Below are 17,606 nucleotides of genomic sequence, written 5' to 3'. Positions count from 1 at the left end.
GTTCAAATATAGCGTTTTTTTTTCACAACCCAAACAGTTTCCACTAGCCACTACTAGAAGAGGTGAGGGGATAAGGATAACGATAGACGATAGCAACACTACAGTTAATCTATTGGGGACCCGGTATTTCATGTATTTGGAACATGGGGTGGTATCTTGTGGAAATCACCATGGAAGTTGCCAACGGAAAAGCGTGTCGCGGAACGTTTTCAATCCGAAAACACCATTATAACAAAGCCTTGCAGTTTCCGTGTAAATTCTAATTTACGAATAATTTTCGAAAAAAGTAGCAATGTCATAAATGAACATTACGAGAAATTCAATAACGCATACCATCAATTCATAAGTAAATCAAAAAATTTGGGAATTCGATTAAAAAAACGGAAAATGTTATCGACGTGGTCCGGCTAGCGACGTGCACGGGACCTATTTAGTTCGTATAATGTAATGCAAAAATTTTTTATGCACTAGAAAAATTGATTGATGTGTACAAACAATACGTGTATACAGCTCATAAATTAAAACTTACCCGTAAAATAGAAAAGTAATAAAAAAAAATAAAAACTGCGGAATTGTTGTAAAACTTGCAGCATGATGTTTTCGGATCTGGAATCAAGGTATTTAAAGGTTCTGTGTACGATTATTGGATGTGTGGGGTGGATGTGTAAGGGATACATGTTATAAAATAGCCGCTGTATCTCGGGCATAGCATACCCATATCGATCGCCGAATCGAATCGATACACAACGTATCTGCCCCATACAGTCAACACTGTCGTTGACACTTTTGAAAGGTACGACTAAATTATTTTTTTATTAAGTAGATATGGAGAAACTAACTAATTGAACTAAATGTTAAATTAGTTTTGCACTTAGAGGCATTTTAGCTTTCTTGGCTGGTGCTGGATTTTGCTTGGATGAATCGCATTTAGAACTCTGAAAAAAATAAAAATAAATACCATCGGAAGCAAAAGAACACAACAGATTAAGTTTTGGTATTACATCTTGTTTATGTTTCCTATTTTGCTCGGCGACTGGCCTCTCCGGAGTAATGGATGCAAATACAAAATTGGAACCGACCCTTGGTGCCTGAACAGGTAACACGGATTTCATCAACGATGCAATTTCTGATAAATCTTTTTCACTTCTGCGTAAAAAAGATCCGCATCTCACCTATAAAATGAAAAGTAGGAAAGTATATAAGCGCTGATCTCTACAATGTGTTAAGCACTTTGTAAAAGTAACCTACAGTGGTCACAATGTTCGCCTTAGAATGCGTTGACTGCTTGGCGTTGGCAGTAGCAGCGGAGGAATCGCCTTCTGTAATTTGATTAATGGTTTTGGAAGCAGTGTTGATTTTCACCATTTTAGTTTGCCGGCTCATAACCAATGGCACTTCTTTATTCGTTTCCTGTACACCAAATGTTTGGCGGCAAAAATGGTTGATTAGTAAACTGAAAACATTTTACGTCGTTGGACGATCACCTGTTGCGACTTTTGTTGCAGGAGCCATTTTTCTCTATCACTGTGAATTTTTCTCCATGTGAGATCATCCTGTTCTTCAGCAGCTTCATCTTCTTCATCTTCTTGATTTTTTGGACGGGCACCGTCTCCTCAGTATTTTCACCATCAGCCTGTTTCCACCGAAATTGTTTTTGCCTTCCACCGCCATCAGAATGCAAATCTCCATCTTCGAGAAAAAGCTCTTGAAAAAGTCGAACTTCACGCTGGTCTTGATCAAGCATTGTCTTCATATGGGCTCTTCCAACTTGCTCACGAACTTCGTTTTCATCAATATCCTCCTTATCGCCTTCCTCCTCCTTCCAGTCATCCATTTCGTCACCGCTGCCAACTTCGGAACCGGACAGTTCAGCCTCGTCTTCAAAAAACTCAGTCAGACCTCTAAATTCTCGTTCCTCTTCATGCATTTCCTCTTCTTCGACAAACGAATGGTTTTCATCGATAGTTTCATCTTCGTCATCTGACAGACAAACACGGGCCCTTTTTTTCACCTTTGACAGGGATTTTTCTCCATCCTCTAAAAAAGAAGGCACAGTTCCAGGTTCATCAGCGTCATTTTCAGAAACGAATTTTGGGAGAGCACTACTGGAGCCATCTTCCTCGTCATCCTCATCAGCCATTGGAATTATTCTTGCGAACGGCTTAACTTCTTCATCAGATTCGTCATCTGCATTTTCAGTCAAACTACTTATTTGCGTGTCTCTTCCAGAAAGTGAATCTACATGGTAAAATAAGTTAGCTAAGCATACAACGAAAAAACAAATCTTCGACACAACTTACCAGGGAATTTTCCCGAGCAGAGGGCCAATAGTTCTTCGACGTTTGAGGTTTCATTGTTTTGTGTGCACTTCAACTTAGGAATAATATCTTCTTCTTCAGCACTATCACTCACGTCCAGGTTTGGAGTGAGATCCTCAAATGAACTAGAACATCCGATTCCCTGAAACATTAAAATTGCATTACAAAATGAAATTAACGCGCCAATTAAGATATTTACTTTCAAACTAGGCTTCACATCCGATCTTAGGGTAGATGTACTTTGATCTAAACAAGAATCCAGCTTTTTTGCAGCTACTTCAAAGTTGAGCGGAGGTTCAAAACCATTACTTTGATCGTCAGACTCGTTAGATGTTTGTACTGCTGATTTACTTTTGACTTCATCATTTTCTTCGTAACCAAGAGAATCTTCTTGGTCTTGATCTTCGGGATCTTGGTCACTGTCTTCAGTCTCTTCCTCAACAAATGTAATTTTCTTCTTTTTCCCTTTTTTAGTGCGCTCAAAGTCGTACTGCCAAGAATCTGGGCAGGGAACTGCAGCGTAACGGTCTGCCTATCCGGTATTTGCTGAATAGTCCATTCATCTTCTACACTACTTCTATGCACATCACAATTACTTAGCGATGGGTTATCTTGAGGTTCAACCGCTACAATCTCTGACGATACGATACTTTCAAGCGTTTCTTCCAGCGAAGTGGGTTGGTTGGTGACTACGGTGAAGACCGGATCTTTATGTCTGGAGATTTCCGGTTCAACAATGGTTTCAGTAACATTGGTGTTTGAATTCAGAATAGCCATTTTTGATCCACAATGAGTTTTACTTTTGTTGCTGTACATCTTATGACTGTTTGAGAATTTTTCTGGAAGCTTTTCTTCATACTGGAAGGGATCTTCATTGGAGCTTGAAATATTGGGTTCTCGTAAAATTAGTTCTCCACTATTTACTACACGAACATCGGCAGAAGTTGCAAAGGGAGATTTATCCTCTGAAATGTTTGTGGGATCTTTAGTAGTTTTTGGTTCACTTGCAATGGCTTCTTCAAATATTATTTCCACTTCTGCCTCACTACTTCCATTTCTTCCACAGTCTACTGAATTCTGTAGATGATCAGGCACGAAAATATCAAATTCTTTTAGAATACTTAAAATTCTGTCTTTGCTTTTGACTGAACACAGCAGCTTCCCAGAATAGATGTACTCAAGAACACAAAACAGTTCTTCAAAGCTCAGATCAATTGAGATGCAGACATCTAGGTCTAACTCACAATCAGGTAACAGGATGGAAAAGAACCGGCTGGCAGCAGCAAGAACACCTGTGTAAAATATTTTATGAAATCATTTCAAGAAATACAGCATTTTCTAAAATTTTGAACCTCATCCAATCATACTTCTGTTAGCACGGAGCTTGTTTTGTAAGCTGTGTTGTTCATTATTGTCATCTGGAGACTGGCAAAAAAATGTAACATCCTGAAACATAAAAAAATTCAGAGAATCAACGAGACAGACTAAAGAGGAAATTGGCAAAATAAGGTGGTGTATATAATACACACAGCACACAAAGCTTGCAAAATCTCATTGTTTAAAAATAATGGAAAATCTAATTGTTGAGAAACAGCCATAATCATGTCTTACAGTGAATTGTTCTTTTTTCCTTCCATCCATCCATCAACAAGAAATGATGCAGACATACTCCATGGTTAATTCCTACAATCTTAACTGGACCTTCACTACTCATTGTTTTTTTTTCCTTTTAGATACCATTCCCATCCCGCAAAAGTGGCCTTTGTGAAAACGAAGAACACGCTAATAAAAAAAATCTTTATGTTCAAATATAGCGTTTTTTTTTCACAACCCAAACAGTTTCCACTAGCCACTACTAGAAGAGGTGAGGGGATAAGGATAACGATAGACGATAGCAACACTACAGTTAATCTATTGGGGACCCGGTATTTCATGTATTTGGAACATGGGGTGGTATCTTGTGGAAATCACCATGGAAGTTGCCAACGGCAAAGCGTGTCGCGGAACGTTTTCAATCCGAAAACACCATTATAACAAAGCCTTGCAGTTTCCGTGTAAATTCTAATTTACGAATAATTTTCGAAAAAAGTAGCAATGTCATAAATGAACATTACGAGAAAATCAATAACGCATACCATCAATTCATAAGTAAATCAAAAAATTTGGGAATTCGATTAAAAAAACGGAAAATGTTATCGACGTGGTCCGGCTAGCGACGTGCACGGGACCTATTTAGTTCGTATAATGTAATGCAAAAATTTTTTATGCACTAGAAAAATTGATTGATGTGTACAAACAATACGTGTATACAGCTCATATATTAAAACTTACCCGTAAAATAGAAAAGTAATAAAAAAAAAATAAAAACTGCGGAATTGTTGTAAAACTTGCAGCATGATGTTTTCGGATCTGGAATCAAGGTATTTAAAGGTTCTGTGTACGATTAATGGATGTGTGGGGTGGATGTGTAAGGGATACATGTTATAAAATAGCCGCTGTATCTCGGGCATAGCATACCCATATCGATCGCCGAATCGAATCGATACACAACGTATCTGCCCCATACAGTCAACACTGTCGTTGACACTTTTGAAAGGTACGACTAAATTATTTTTTTATTAAGTAGATATGGAGAAACTAACTAATTGAACTAAATGTTAAATTAGTTTTGCACTTAGAGGCATTTTAGCTTTCTTGGCTGGTGCTGGATTTTGCTTGGATGAATCGCATTTAGAACTCTGAAAAAAATAAAAATAAATACCATCGGAAGCAAAAGAACACAACAGATTAAGTTTTGGTATTACATCTTGTTTATGTTTCCTATTTTGCTCGACGACTGGCCTCTCCGGAGTAATGGATGCAAATACAAAATTGGAACCGACCCTTGGTGCCTGAACAGGTAACACGGATTTCATCAACGATGCAATTTCTGATAAATCTTTTTCACTTCTGCGTAAAAAAGATCCGCATCTCACCTATAAAATGAAAAGTAGGAAAGTATATAAGCGCTGATCTCTACAATGTGTTAAGCATGGGAATGGTATCTAAAAGGAAAAAAAAACAATGAGTAGTGAAGGTCCAGTTAAGATTGTAGGAATTAACCATGGAGTATGTCTGCATCATTTCTTGTTGATGGATGGATGGAAGGAAAAAAGAACAATTCACTGTAAGACATGATTATGGCTGTTTCTCAACAATTAGATTTTCCATTATTTTTAAACAATGAGATTTTGCAAGCTTTGTGTGCTGTGTGTATTATATACACCACCTTATTTTGCCAATTTCCTCTTTAGTCTGTCTCGTTGATTCTCTGAATTTTTTTTATGTTTCAGGATGTTACATTTTTTTGCCAGTCTCCAGATGACAATAATGAACAACACAGCTTACAAAACAAGCTCCGTGCTAACAGAAGTATGATTGGATGAGGTTCAAAATTTTAGAAAATGCTGTATTTCTTGAAATGATTTCATAAAATATTTTACACAGGTGTTCTTGCTGCTGCCAGCCGGTTCTTTTCCATCCTGTTACCTGATTGTGAGTTAGACCTAGATGTCTGCATCTCAATTGATCTGAGCTTTGAAGAACTGTTTTGTGTTCTTGAGTACATCTATTCTGGGAAGCTGCTGTGTTCAGTCAAAAGCAAAGACAGAATTTTAAGTATTCTAAAAGAATTTGATATTTTCGTGCCTGATCATCTAAAGAATTCAGTAGACTGTGGAAGAAATGGAAGTAGTGAGGCAGAAGTGGAAATAATATTTGAAGAAGCCATTGCAAGTGAACCAAAAACTACTAAAGATCCCACAAACATTTCAGAGGATAAATCTCCCTTTGCAACTTCTGCCGATGTTCGTGTAGTAAATAGTGGAGAACTAATTTTACGAGAACCCAATATTTCAAGCTCCAATGAAGATCCCTTCCAGTATGAAGAAAAGCTTCCAGAAAAATTCTCAAACAGTCATAAGATGTACAGCAACAAAAGTAAAACTCATTGTGGATCAAAAATGGCTATTCTGAATTCAAACACCAATGTTACTGAAACCATTGTTGAACCGGAAATCTCCAGACATAAAGATCCGGTCTTCACCGTAGTCACCAACCAACCCACTTCGCTGGAAGAAACGCTTGAAAGTATCGTATCGTCAGAGATTGTAGCGGTTGAACCTCAAGATAACCCATCGCTAAGTAATTGTGATGTGCATAGAAGTAGTGTAGAAGATGAATGGACTATTCAGCAAATACCGGATAGGCAGACCGTTACGCTGCAGTTCCCTGCCCAGATTCTTGGCAGTACGACTTTGATGAGCGCACTAAAAAAGGGAAAAAGAAGAAAATTACATTTGTTGAGGAAGAGACTGAAGACAGTGACCAAGATCCCGAAGATCAAGACCAAGAAGATTCTCTTGGTTACGAAGAAAATGATGAAGTCAAAAGTAAATCAGCAGTACAAACATCTAACGAGTCTGACGATCAAAGTAATGGTTTTGAACCTCCGCTCAACTTTGAAGTAGCTGCAAAAAAGCTGGATTCTTGTTTAGATCAAAGTACATCTACCCTAAGATCGGATGTGAAGCCTAGTTTGAAAGTAAATATCTTAATTGGCGCGTTAATTTCATTTTGTAATGCAATTTTAATGTTTCAGGGAATCGGATGTTCTAGTTCATTTGAGGATCTCACTCCAAACCTGGACGTGAGTGATAGTGCTGAAGAAGAAGATATTATTCCTAAGTTGAAGTGCACACAAAACAATGAAACCTCAAACGTCGAAGAACTATTGGCCCTCTGCTCGGGAAAATTCCCTGGTAAGTTGTGTCGAAGATTTGTTTTTTCGTTGTATGCTTAGCTAACTTATTTTACCATGTAGATTCACTTTCTGGAAGAGACACGCAAATAAGTAGTTTGACTGAAAATGCAGATGACGAATCTGATGAAGAAGTTAAGCCGTTCGCAAGAATAATTCCAATGGCTGATGAGGATGACGAGGAAGATGGCTCCAGTAGTGCTCTCCCAAAATTCGTTTCTGAAAATGACGCTGATGAACCTGGAACTGTGCCTTCTTTTTTAGAGGATGGAGAAAAATCCCTGTCAAAGGTGAAAAAAAGGGCCCGTGTTTGTCTGTCAGATGACGAAGATGAAACTATCGATGAAAACCATTCGTTTGTCGAAGAAGAGGAAATGCATGAAGAGGAACGAGAATTTAGAGGTCTGACTGAGTTTTTTGAAGACGAGGCTGAACTGTCCGGTTCCGAAGTTGGCAGCGGTGACGAAATGGATGACTGGAAGGAGGAGGAAGGCGATAAGGAGGATATTGATGAAAACGAAGTTCGTGAGCAAGTTGGAAGAGCCCATATGAAGACAATGCTTGATCAAGACCAGCGTGAAGTTCGACTTTTTCAAGAGCTTTTTCTCGAAGATGGAGATTTGCATTCTGATGGCGGTGGAAGGCAAAAACAATTTCGGTGGAAACAGGCTGATGGTGAAAATACTGAGGGAGACGGTGCCCGTCCAAAAAATCAAGAAGATGAAGAAGATGAAGCTGCTGAAGAACAGGATGATCTCACATGGAGAAAAATTCACAGTGATAGAGAAAAATGGCTCCTGCAACAAAAGTCGCAACAGGTGATCGTCCAACGACGTAAAATGTTTTCAGTTTACTAATCAACCATTTTTGCCGCCAAACATTTGGTGTGCAGGAAACGAATAAAGAAGTGCCATTGGTTATGAGCCGGCAAACTAAAATGGTGAAAATCAACACTGCTTCCAAAACCATTAATCAAATTACAGAAGGCGATTCCTCCGCTGCTACTGCCAACGCCAAGCAGTCAACGCATTCTAAGGCGAACATTGTGACCACTGTAGGTTACTTTTACAAAGTGCTTAACACATTGTAGAGATCAGCGCTTATATACTTTCCTACTTTTCATTTTATAGGTGAGATGCGGATCTTTTTTACGCAGAAGTGAAAAAGATTTATCAGAAATTGCATCGTTGATGAAATCCGTGTTACCTGTTCAGGCACCAAGGGTCGGTTCCAATTTTGTATTTGCATCCATTACTCCGGAGAGGCCAGTCGCCGAGCAAAATAGGAAACATAAACAAGATGTAATACCAAAACTTAATCTGTTGTGTTCTTTTGCTTCCGATGGTATTTATTTTTATTTTTTCAGAGTTCTAAATGCGATTCATCCAAGCAAAATCCAGCACCAGCCAAGAAAGCTAAAATGCCTCTAAGTGCAAAACTAATTTAACATTTAGTTCAATTAGTTAGTTTCTCCATATCTACTTAATAAAAAAATAATTTAGTCGTACCTTTCAAAAGTGTCAACGACAGTGTTGACTGTATGGGGCAGATACGTTGTGTATCGATTCGATTCGGCGATCGATATGGGTATGCTATGCCCGAGATACAGCGGCTATTTTATAACATGTATCCTCTTACACATCCACCCCACACATCCAATAATCGTACACAGAACCTTTAAATACCTTGATTCCAGATCCGAAAACATCATGCTGCAAGTTTTACAACAATTCCGCAGTTTTTATTTTTTTTTTATTACTTTTCTATTTTACGGGTAAGTTTTAATTTATGAGCTGTATACACGTATTGTTTGTACACATCAATCAATTTTTCTAGTGCATAAAAAATTTTTGCATTACATTATACGAACTAAATAGGTCCCGTGCACGTCGCTAGCCGGACCACGTCGATAACATTTTCCGTTTTTTTTAATCGAATTCCCAAATTTTTTGATTTACTTATGAATTGATGGTATGCGTTATTGAATTTCTCGTAATGTTCATTTATGACATTGCTACTTTTTTTCGAAAATTATTCGTAAATTAGAATTTACACGGAAACTGCAAGGCTTTGTTATAATGGTGTTTTCGGATTGAAAACGTTCCGCGACACGCTTTTCCGTTGGCAACTTCCATGGTGATTTCCACAAGATACCACCCCATGTTCCAAATACATGAAATACCGGGTCCCCAATAGATTAACTGTAGTGTTGCTATCGTCTATCGTTATCCTTATCCCCTCACCTCTTCTAGTAGTGGCTAGTGGAAACTGTTTGGGTTGTGAAAAAAAAAACGCTATATTTGAACATAAAGATTTTTTTATTAGCGTGTTCTTCGTTTTCACAAAGGCCACTTTTGCGGGATGGGAATGGTATCTAAAAGGAAAAAAAACAATGAGTAGTGAAGGTCCAGTTAAGATTGTAGGAATTAACCATGGAGTATGTCTGCATCATTTCTTGTTGATGGATGGATGGAAGGAAAAAAGAACAATTCACTGTAAGACATGATTATGGCTGTTTCTTAACAATTAGATTTTCCATTATTTTTAAACAATGAGATTTTGCAAGCTTTGTGTGCTGTGTGTATTGTAGCGCCAATGTACTTTGTCGCTTAGCGCCGGATGCTAAGAGATGCAAATGTGCGATGTCAATGGACTTTGCCACTCTGGCCGGATGTCAGAGGACTCAAAAGCCCGTCTATGACCGGCCAGAGGGGGCAGTACAATGTAGTGATTCAGTCTACTTGTTGGTGCTGTCAGTGCTGTCTCTGTGTAATGCTGTATGTGTGGGTCGTGTAAGCTGTCTATGACTGAATACATCCCTTAAACCCAGTGAATCTGTTACATGGTGGAGATGCTACTGCGTTGTTCACTGATCAGGTACACGTTTTAACTCAGGTAGGCGTTCGCTGTGAGGGGTCTCTGGAAATCGAACTCGGCAATTTATTGCCGGGCACGAGACCACAGCAACGGTCTGGGAGAGCGTGTATTTGGGAAGTGGGATCGCAGCGGATCCTCGTGTGAATGTCACACGGGAGAGGTGTGATAATAGACGCTGGGGAAAGGAGCCGTAGACGAGCAGCTGAAGAGGCCGCCAAGGAGATTCAGACCTATTACTCGAGTTTGAGGGCGGCAACACCTCTAGCACGATCTTCAACAGGATTGCAGGCAGCAAGCGCTGCTTCAGCTCGGTCAAAGGGCCGTTCGAGAGGCCCTCCTGGAGAAGTGAGTGACCTCACTTTGGGACAGAAAGGTACGTGGTTGTCCAGGGAAGTTTCCCTACCGCGGGAGGTTCCAGATCCGTCACAATTCCAGTCTGATTCCGAGCCACGGGGCGAGGAATTCGAGGACACACAGAGCTGCCAGGATTCTGGGAATCCGGAAGCAGGGGGTGCTGTGACGGAAGGGACATACGAGTCCGTAGCTGCACGTAAGCAGCACGAGGGGGCTCGTGAGGTAGGGAACGAAGGAAGGGTTAACGCACGTACCGGGGCGGGTAACGAGAAGCGGCAGGAAGTGCGGGTCGTCGATCGTGATCAGGGATCACGCACGCGTCAGGCGGAGTTCGACGACCGCGAGTCGCTTATCCCGCAGGTGTCAGTCTCCAGTGTCCAGGAAAGGATCGACGAGCAGCGGAGGAAGTCGTACGACCCAAATTCGCTCGGAACGCAGGGGTCGGTGACTGGAAACCGAGAGGTGTGGCAGGGGTCGGCGTGGGCGGAAGGCGCTGCCGACAGGAAACGCATAGTTAGCGTGGAAGCCGATACCTCCGGGGTCATCAACAGATCGTCGGGTAGCGACAGCGGACAGCCGTTGGAAGCGAGGAACGACGAGCAGCGAGGGGTGGGCTTGGAAAGAAGAAGCCTGCGCGAAGGCCTACGGCCTAGAGCGTTTAGTACTCCACAGGAAGCGGCAACGGTGAGACAGGGACGCGGCGGATTCAGCGTAGGAGGATCGCCAAGCCGACAGTCTCTGGAAGATCCTGAACTCGAGTGGGACCCGTTTTTGGAAGAGGAGGAAGACATGGCGGAACGCCCAATGTTCCACTACAAGGAGCCGGAAAAGTTCCGGGGCACGCCAAAGGAAAACGCAATGGAGTGGATAGACCGGTTCGAAAGGATTGGTCGCCATAATCGTTGGTCGAATAACGATCTTGCAAGGGCTATTGATGTTTCGCTCGAGGGTGCTGCCTACAAATGGATTGTAGGCCTTGAGGCGAGAAACGTACGCCCGGAGCACTGGGAGGACCGGGAGGTCCAAGTAGCCGGAACTGAGGACGAGCCAGCACACTACAGAGAGGTGCGTGGGCTCAAGACGCTTTTCCTGAAGCAGTTCGTGGCGGTAAACCTGAAGCGGCAGACGGAAAGGAAGCTGCGCATGATGGTCCAAGGAAAGGAGGAAGACATCACGGAATACTACCATGATGTTATGGATATGTGTTGCATGGTTCAGCCAGACATGGCTGAAGAGGTGCGCATAGACCACCTTTTCAGGGGATTGAGCCCGGCTCTCTACGAGAGGCTTTACGTGTTGGGCATTAAATCGTGTGAAGAATTCCTGGAGGAGGCGAGACTTCACGCAGATGCCGTAAAAACAGCCTATGAGAGGGGGTACGAGGATGCGTGTAGAGAGCGCGAGAAGCCGGCAGTCGGGGCTGTAGGCCTTGACAAGGTGCAAGACCTACAGCGCCAGATTCAAGAACTGAGGGACGAGCTAGCCCGGGCAGGAGATCCTTCGAAGAGGAAGGAAAAAGAAGAGGATCAAGGCCAGCCCGGTCCGAATGCAGTCGTTTGAATATTGGTGTTTAACCCGGATTAGTTTTACCAAATGGTAAAGTAGAAAACATAGGGGACTCTATTTGTTATGCCTTGTGGGGTTTGTTATCCAGTTTAGGGAACCCATGTCAGTAGGTAGGAGGGGGGATGTAGCGCCAATGTACTTTGTCGCTTAGCGCCGGATGCTAAGAGATGCAAATGTGCGATGTCAATGGACTTTGCCACTCGGGCCGGATGTCAGAGGACTCAAAAGCCCGTCTATGACCGGCCAGAGGGGGCAGTACAATGTAGTGATTCAGTCTACTTGTTGGTGCTGTCAGTGCTGTCTCTGTGTAATGCTGTATGTGTGGGTCGTGTAAGCTGTCTATGACTGAATACATCCCTTAAACCCAGTGAATCTGTTACAGTATTATATACACCACCTTATTTTGCCAATTTCCTCTTTAGTCTGTCTCGTTGATTCTCTGAATTTTTTTTTATGTTTCAGGATGTTACATTTTTTTGCCAGTCTCCAGATGACAATAATGAACAACACAGCTTACAAAACAAGCTCCGTGCTAACAGAAGTATGATTGGATGAGGTTCAAAATTTTAGAAAATGCTGTATTTCTTGAAATGATTTCATAAAATATTTTACACAGGTGTTCTTGCTGCTGCCAGCCGGTTCTTTTCCATCCTGTTACCTGATTGTGAGTTAGACCTAGATGTCTGCATCTCAATTGATCTGAGCTTTGAAGAACTGTTTTGTGTTCTTGAGTACATCTATTCTGGGAAGCTGCTGTGTTCAGTCAAAAGCAAAGACAGAATTTTAAGTATTCTAAAAGAATTTGATATTTTCGTGCCTGATCATCTACAGAATTCAGTAGACTGTGGAAGAAATGGAAGTAGTGAGGCAGAAGTGGAAATAATATTTGAAGAAGCCATTGCAAGTGAACCAAAAACTACTAAAGATCCCACAAACATTTCAGAGGATAAATCTCCCTTTGCAACTTCTGCCGATGTTCGTGTAGTAAATAGTGGAGAACTAATTTTACGAGAACCCAATATTTCAAGCTCCAATGAAGATCCCTTCCAGTATGAAGAAAAGCTTCCAGAAAAATTCTCAAACAGTCATAAGATGTACAGCAACAAAAGTAAAACTCATTGTGGATCAAAAACGGCTATTCTGAATTCAAACACCAATGTTACTGAAACCATTGTTGAACCGGAAATCTCCAGACATAAAGATCCGGTCTTCACCGTAGTCACCAACCAACCCACTTCGCTGGAAGAAACGCTTGAAAGTATCGTATCGTCAGAGATTGTAGCGGTTGAACCTCAAGATAACCCATCGCTAAGTAATTGTGATGTGCATAGAAGTAGTGTAGAAGATGAATGGACTATTCAGCAAATACCGGATAGGCAGACCGTTACGCTGCAGTTCCCTGCCCAGATTCTTGGCAGTACGACTTTGAGCGCACTAAAAAAGGGAAAAAGAAGAATATTACATTTGTTGAGGAAGAGACTGAAGACAGTGACCAAGATCCCGAAGATCAAGACCAATAAGATTCTCTTGGTTACGAAGAAAATGATGAAGTCAAAAGTAAATCAGCAGTACAAACATCTAACCAGTCTGACGATCAAAGTAATGGTTTTGAACCTCCGCTCAACTTTGAAGTAGCTGCAAAAAAGCTGGATTCGTGTTTAGATCAAAGTACATCTACCCTAAGATCGGATGCGAAGCCTAGTTTGAAAGTAAATATCTTAATTGGCGCGTTAATTTCATTTTGTAATGCAATTTTAATGTTTCAGGGAATCGGATGTTCTAGTTCATTTGAGGATCTCACTCCAAACCTGGACGTGAGTGATAGTGCTGAAGAAGAAGATATTGTAACGAGTTATCGCCGATGGGTTCGGTGAATCAATATCGGTGAATCAATATCGGTGTATTCAATCTCTTCAACACTCAAACACTACACAAAGTAAACATAACGGTTCTATCTAACTACTGGCCGCGAAGGTCTACACTACAGTCCCATTTATAGTCTTACAGGCGTGGGAAAGGGTCAGTCGGCGAATCCGATGCATCAGCAATCGGATGACACTCGAATGACACTTCCGTCGGTCGTTTGTCTATCCGTTACAGTTATCACGGATGGCGAGAGTTCTCTTACAACGATGCGTGAACGCTACATCCCCCCCTTCAGCTTGCGACTCGTCCCGATCGCACTATGACGACGAAGAACAAGGAGAAAAATAAACATAACCCCAAAACATAAGAGACACGAGCAATTTTCGGCCAAAAAAAAAATCAGTGCAAAGAAACAATTTTTTAGCCAAAAGTTAATGAAAACAAATGAATGCAAAATTCAATGTAAACAAATGTCACAACAAATGCTAGAAGGGTTACTGGTCGAACCAATGGACATAAATGCAAAACATTACAAAAAAAAACCAAATTACCAATAAAACAAGCATGAAACAAAATAACAGCTACAAATAGCTATTGAGAAGAAAAAGAAAAGTTACACAAGAAACACCAAAATAATTTCAGCAATTCGAATAATTCCTAACAGAATAGGGGATATAGAGAGAGAAAAACAAAAACAAATACAACGGGTCGGGTAACGGTTATAAACGCTCTTCCACCTCGGCCTCATGAATAGTCAATCGACCTTCCAATTCGACTATGCGTTGAGTCAAGGCTTTTATGGTTGCCCCGGTTTGACGCAAATAAACGAACAGACTTGCTCCCAAACCAAAGAATAAAATTGCTATAACTGCTACTGTAAAGGAGTACACGACGTTGTCATGTTGTCTCCAATACGGAAAAGTTTAATTTAATGCGGCGTCTTTACTCACAATGTCTTGTATACTTAGCAAGCATAAAACAACACGCACGAAATAAATAAAAAGCCGTGTATTATAAACCGATTTGCAACAGGTAACCGTAGAATAATTAAACAAGCTCGTAAATTGAGGGAAGAAGACTCATGACACTTAAAGGTTACCAATGGGTACTAACTTCAAGGCATAGACGTAATAAAGTAAGAGTCAAACAGCTACTTAGTGATTACTTAAAGGGGGTACTTATTCTGCGGCTTGCAAGAGTTACGGTAGCGGGCTCGGCGGGAGAGCTGCAGAGGCCTAAGTTGGCACACGGAGCAGGCAGAGTAGATCTGATTGCCTTTTGGGAGTTTGCGGTGGCTTTTTATATGTTAGTCATCATCCCGTGGGGGACATACGGGACAATGTTAAGGTATAGGCCGACAAAATCGGGCGGTATCGGGCGAATTTGGACGTCACGAAGAGGTATAGGCGGACAAATTCAAGCGGTATCGGGCGAATTTGGACGATTGTTAAAAATAGGCCGGGCAGTTTCGGGCCGTTTCAGGCAATTCCCAACAGATAAAAATATATCTATTTTTAGCTACGGCAGGTTAAGGCCGTTTTGGGCGGCTTTGGACAAATCATAAAAGTTTCTATTTATAACGGGCGTGCCGAGACTTGTTCTCTCCACTTGTTATATTTTCTAGAAAGTCTATTAACTAGGTCAACTAGTGGGGTATTAAGTTAAGGAGAGTTTAAGAAATAAGGTCTTAGTTTAATTAAGCCAAATAAAAGGGGCAAGAAGGGGCTTCGCTTGGCGTTTCGTTACATCGCTCCCCGTCATACTAGATTGCGTCCCGCAATCCAAAAGAAAATTCAGGGACCTGTGGGTCGGCTGCTTCTCGTCTGGTAAACCGCCGTAGGGGGGAGGACGTGGGGGCTTACAGCAACATTTCCATATCAAACCACAAAATCCGAGGGCGTAACAAGCACGAGCGATCAGTAGGAAAATAGCGATGAGCAGGATGATGAATGAGTAGACTTTAAAATTCTCGAACCAATTAGTAAAGGTTCCGAGACCTGCTTTCTCGGCTGCGGATACGACGATAGCCGATGTCCCTGTAATTTGATTGGGGACAGTCAGGGAGTGTTCGTTCATGGAGGATGTGATATCGGCCATTATATCCATTGGGCTAATGAGGGCTTCCGTATAAGCGGGGTTGGTTTGATGTTGATATTCGAAGAAGTTGACGTCTTGATATCGGAAAGCGTCAGCCAAATCACGCTGTGGGATGACGACGGATGCTTCGACCGGTTGCCACGTGTTATTGCGATAGGCGTGAGGTTTGTCGTTAAAATTCACGATACCTCCAGCCCAGTAGCATGGCGTAAAAGCAGTGAGTTCCCAACCGGACCGGCCAATGGTGAAATTGTTGAACCGCGGTTGAGGTCCACAAGTGGTTGTATCCGTCGTGAAATTTACTGTTGTAGGGGTGCATTGTAGGGCTGAGACGATGTTTCCGGTGGCGATCAGTTTGATGCATTGCCGAAGACCCAGCTGTGCGGCTGCCAGCCATCCATTGTATTGGGCAGTTGACACGGCTTGTGCGTGCTTAGCACGTCGTTGGTCACACTGCATGCTCTGGATGACGCGGATAAGTTCATTTTCGTGACGGATGGCGGCGTCCTCCAAATACTGGATTCTTGCGTTTTGTCGGATGTTGATATCTAAAGGGTCATTTCTTTTTGTCACAATATCCTTGATGATGGATGGTACGGTAACTGCGGAAGGTCCCAATGGGTATTTAATGATGAACAAATGGTTGTCTCCGATCACGGTCCAACTGTCTATTTTTTTGTCGCATTTCACGGTTTGGCAGCGTGACGTCAACCGTACGTGAAAGTCCAACTGTTTGGAGTCGTCTTGGAGGATCCAAGTCCCGTTCGTTGAAGATTCGTACCAGAATCCCACGCCTTTCTCTAATTGTCGGATTACGATATCAGTTGGTTTTCCGTAGGTGTCGATCCAAAATAATGTTAGATGGTTATGGGATAGAGATCCATGAGATACGTTGGTTTTTCCTAGTGGCGTGTTTATCATGTCTCCTTCGTCAATTCGGGAAAGGACGATTTCTTCTAACATACAGTTGACTGTAACCACAGTGGTGGTTCTTAGCCAATAACCGAAGTCCTCCGGTTCTTGGTTAAATATCCATTTGTTTTCTGATTTCATCATTGGGCTCTCGTTGCATCGCCTCGATTGTCTCATGATATCACACTCTACCGCCGTCGTTTCCATGGCGATGCGTTCCGGAACGGTAATAACTTGTCTTACGAAATTGATCGTGATATGCTTAATTGATTTCCATCTACCACAGATGTATCCCGGGAAGTTAAAAGCTGCCTTTTTGTCGGTCATGACTCGATAGTCGACTTTCGTATTCGAATTGCGTGTGGCAGGTTCGCAGGAGCCATCGGAAAATTGGAGGAGTCCGACTCCGCTTGGTTTGTTGCAGTCGCATGTCGTGGTCTGGAATGCATTGGTTGAGGAGAGCAGTAGGAGTAGCGTGACGAGGGTCGGCATTATCTAAGGTAATCATAAAAACACCTTGATTTACTACCGTATTTCCAGGCCGTAAATGTTTTTTTTTGTTTTTTTGTTTTTTTTTGTTTTGTTTTTGTTTTTGTTTTTTGTTTGTTTGTTTGTTTGTTTTGTTTTTTTTTGTTTTTTTTTTTATACTTATAGGGTTTTGGGGGGGATGGACATATATGTGGAGAGCAATGGCATATGGCCGTATATTAATATTATTATCTATCTGTATCTAAAACATCCTATCTTATATGGGGTAATAAGCATTAGGGGTCGATGGTCGGATAAGGGGAGCTACAGGGGGAAACATGGCGTTGTCG

The 17,606-nt window shown here is 41.7% G+C and overlaps 4 protein-coding genes across 5 annotated transcripts; 2 read left to right on the top strand and 2 right to left on the bottom strand.

The window, feature by feature from the left end:
• Positions 1-165: 165 nt before the first annotated feature.
• LOC123469868 (claspin-like) lies at positions 166-4,032 on the bottom strand. The gene is given in 10 exon segments (XM_045169213.1): positions 166-259; positions 1,021-1,172; positions 1,249-1,410; positions 1,485-1,604; positions 1,607-2,238; positions 2,301-2,460; positions 2,518-2,846; positions 2,915-3,610; positions 3,686-3,764; positions 3,988-4,032. Coding segments are annotated over 10 exon segments (2,469 nt in total).
• Positions 4,033-5,381: 1,349 nt separating this feature from the next.
• LOC123469867 (claspin-like) lies at positions 5,382-9,212 on the top strand. The gene is made up of 9 exons (XM_045169212.1): positions 5,382-5,426; positions 5,651-5,729; positions 5,805-6,500; positions 6,569-6,900; positions 6,958-7,117; positions 7,180-7,934; positions 8,009-8,170; positions 8,247-8,400; positions 9,163-9,212. The coding sequence occupies exons 1-9, from the start codon at positions 5,382-5,384 to the stop codon at positions 9,210-9,212; spliced, it is 2,433 nt and encodes an 810-aa protein (XP_045025147.1).
• On the top strand, positions 5,541-13,626 carry LOC123469800. Of its 2 annotated transcripts, none has more exons than XM_045169121.1 (3): positions 5,541-5,577; positions 12,302-12,454; positions 12,530-13,626. In XM_045169121.1, exons 2-3 carry the CDS (start codon positions 12,367-12,369, stop codon positions 13,546-13,548), a joined length of 1,107 nt encoding a protein of 368 aa, XP_045025056.1. In that variant the 5' UTR covers positions 5,541-5,577; positions 12,302-12,366; the 3' UTR covers positions 13,549-13,626. The 2 variants fall into 2 exon arrangements, with proteins under 2 accessions (XP_045025056.1, XP_045025055.1); XM_045169120.1 differs by lacking the exon at positions 5,541-5,577 and adding an exon at positions 9,458-9,611 and having other exon boundaries at positions 12,376-12,454; positions 12,530-13,625.
• An 872-nt stretch (positions 13,627-14,498) lies between these two features.
• LOC123469866 lies at positions 14,499-17,292 on the bottom strand. Its single transcript, XM_045169211.1, has 2 exons — positions 15,543-17,292; positions 14,499-14,572 (listed from the first exon to the last, which is right to left on the bottom strand). Exons 1-2 carry the CDS (start codon positions 17,278-17,280, stop codon positions 14,499-14,501), a joined length of 1,812 nt encoding a protein of 603 aa, XP_045025146.1. The 5' UTR covers positions 17,281-17,292.
• Positions 17,293-17,606: the final 314 nt, after the last annotated feature.

The sequence above is a fragment of the Daphnia magna genome, linkage group LG2 (genome assembly GCF_020631705.1).
Source record: "Daphnia magna isolate NIES linkage group LG2, ASM2063170v1.1, whole genome shotgun sequence".
Lineage (NCBI taxonomy): Eukaryota > Metazoa > Arthropoda > Branchiopoda > Diplostraca > Daphniidae > Daphnia > Daphnia magna.
Note: the sequence above shows the minus strand (reverse complement) of the source record. Positions and strands in the feature narration are given on the sequence as shown.

Bases quoted from the DNA above. Each gene is read 5' to 3' on its own strand.
- LOC123469800 (XM_045169120.1), top strand. From the start codon at position 9,582: ATGGATGGAAGGAAAAAAGAACAATTCACT. The intron at 9,612-12,375 runs GTAAGACATGAT...TTTATGTTTCAG, and splicing joins GGAAAAAAGAACAATTCACT to GATGTTACATTTTTTTGCCA. The intron at 12,455-12,529 runs GTATGATTGGAT...TATTTTACACAG, and splicing joins CAAGCTCCGTGCTAACAGAA to GTGTTCTTGCTGCTGCCAGC.
- LOC123469866 (XM_045169211.1), bottom strand. From the start codon at position 17,280: ATGCCGACCCTCGTCACGCTACTCCTACTGCTCTCCTCAACCAATGCA. The intron at 14,573-15,542 runs GTATGACGGGGA...CAACCATAAAAG, and splicing joins GGATTGCGGGACGCAATCTA to CCTTGACTCAACGCATAGTC.
- LOC123469867 (XM_045169212.1), top strand. From the start codon at position 5,382: ATGAGTAGTGAAGGTCCAGTTAAGATTGTAGGAATTAACCATGGA. The intron at 7,118-7,179 runs GTAAGTTGTGTC...TTTACCATGTAG, and splicing joins CTGCTCGGGAAAATTCCCTG to ATTCACTTTCTGGAAGAGAC. The intron at 8,171-8,246 runs GTAGGTTACTTT...TTCATTTTATAG, and splicing joins AGGCGAACATTGTGACCACT to GTGAGATGCGGATCTTTTTT.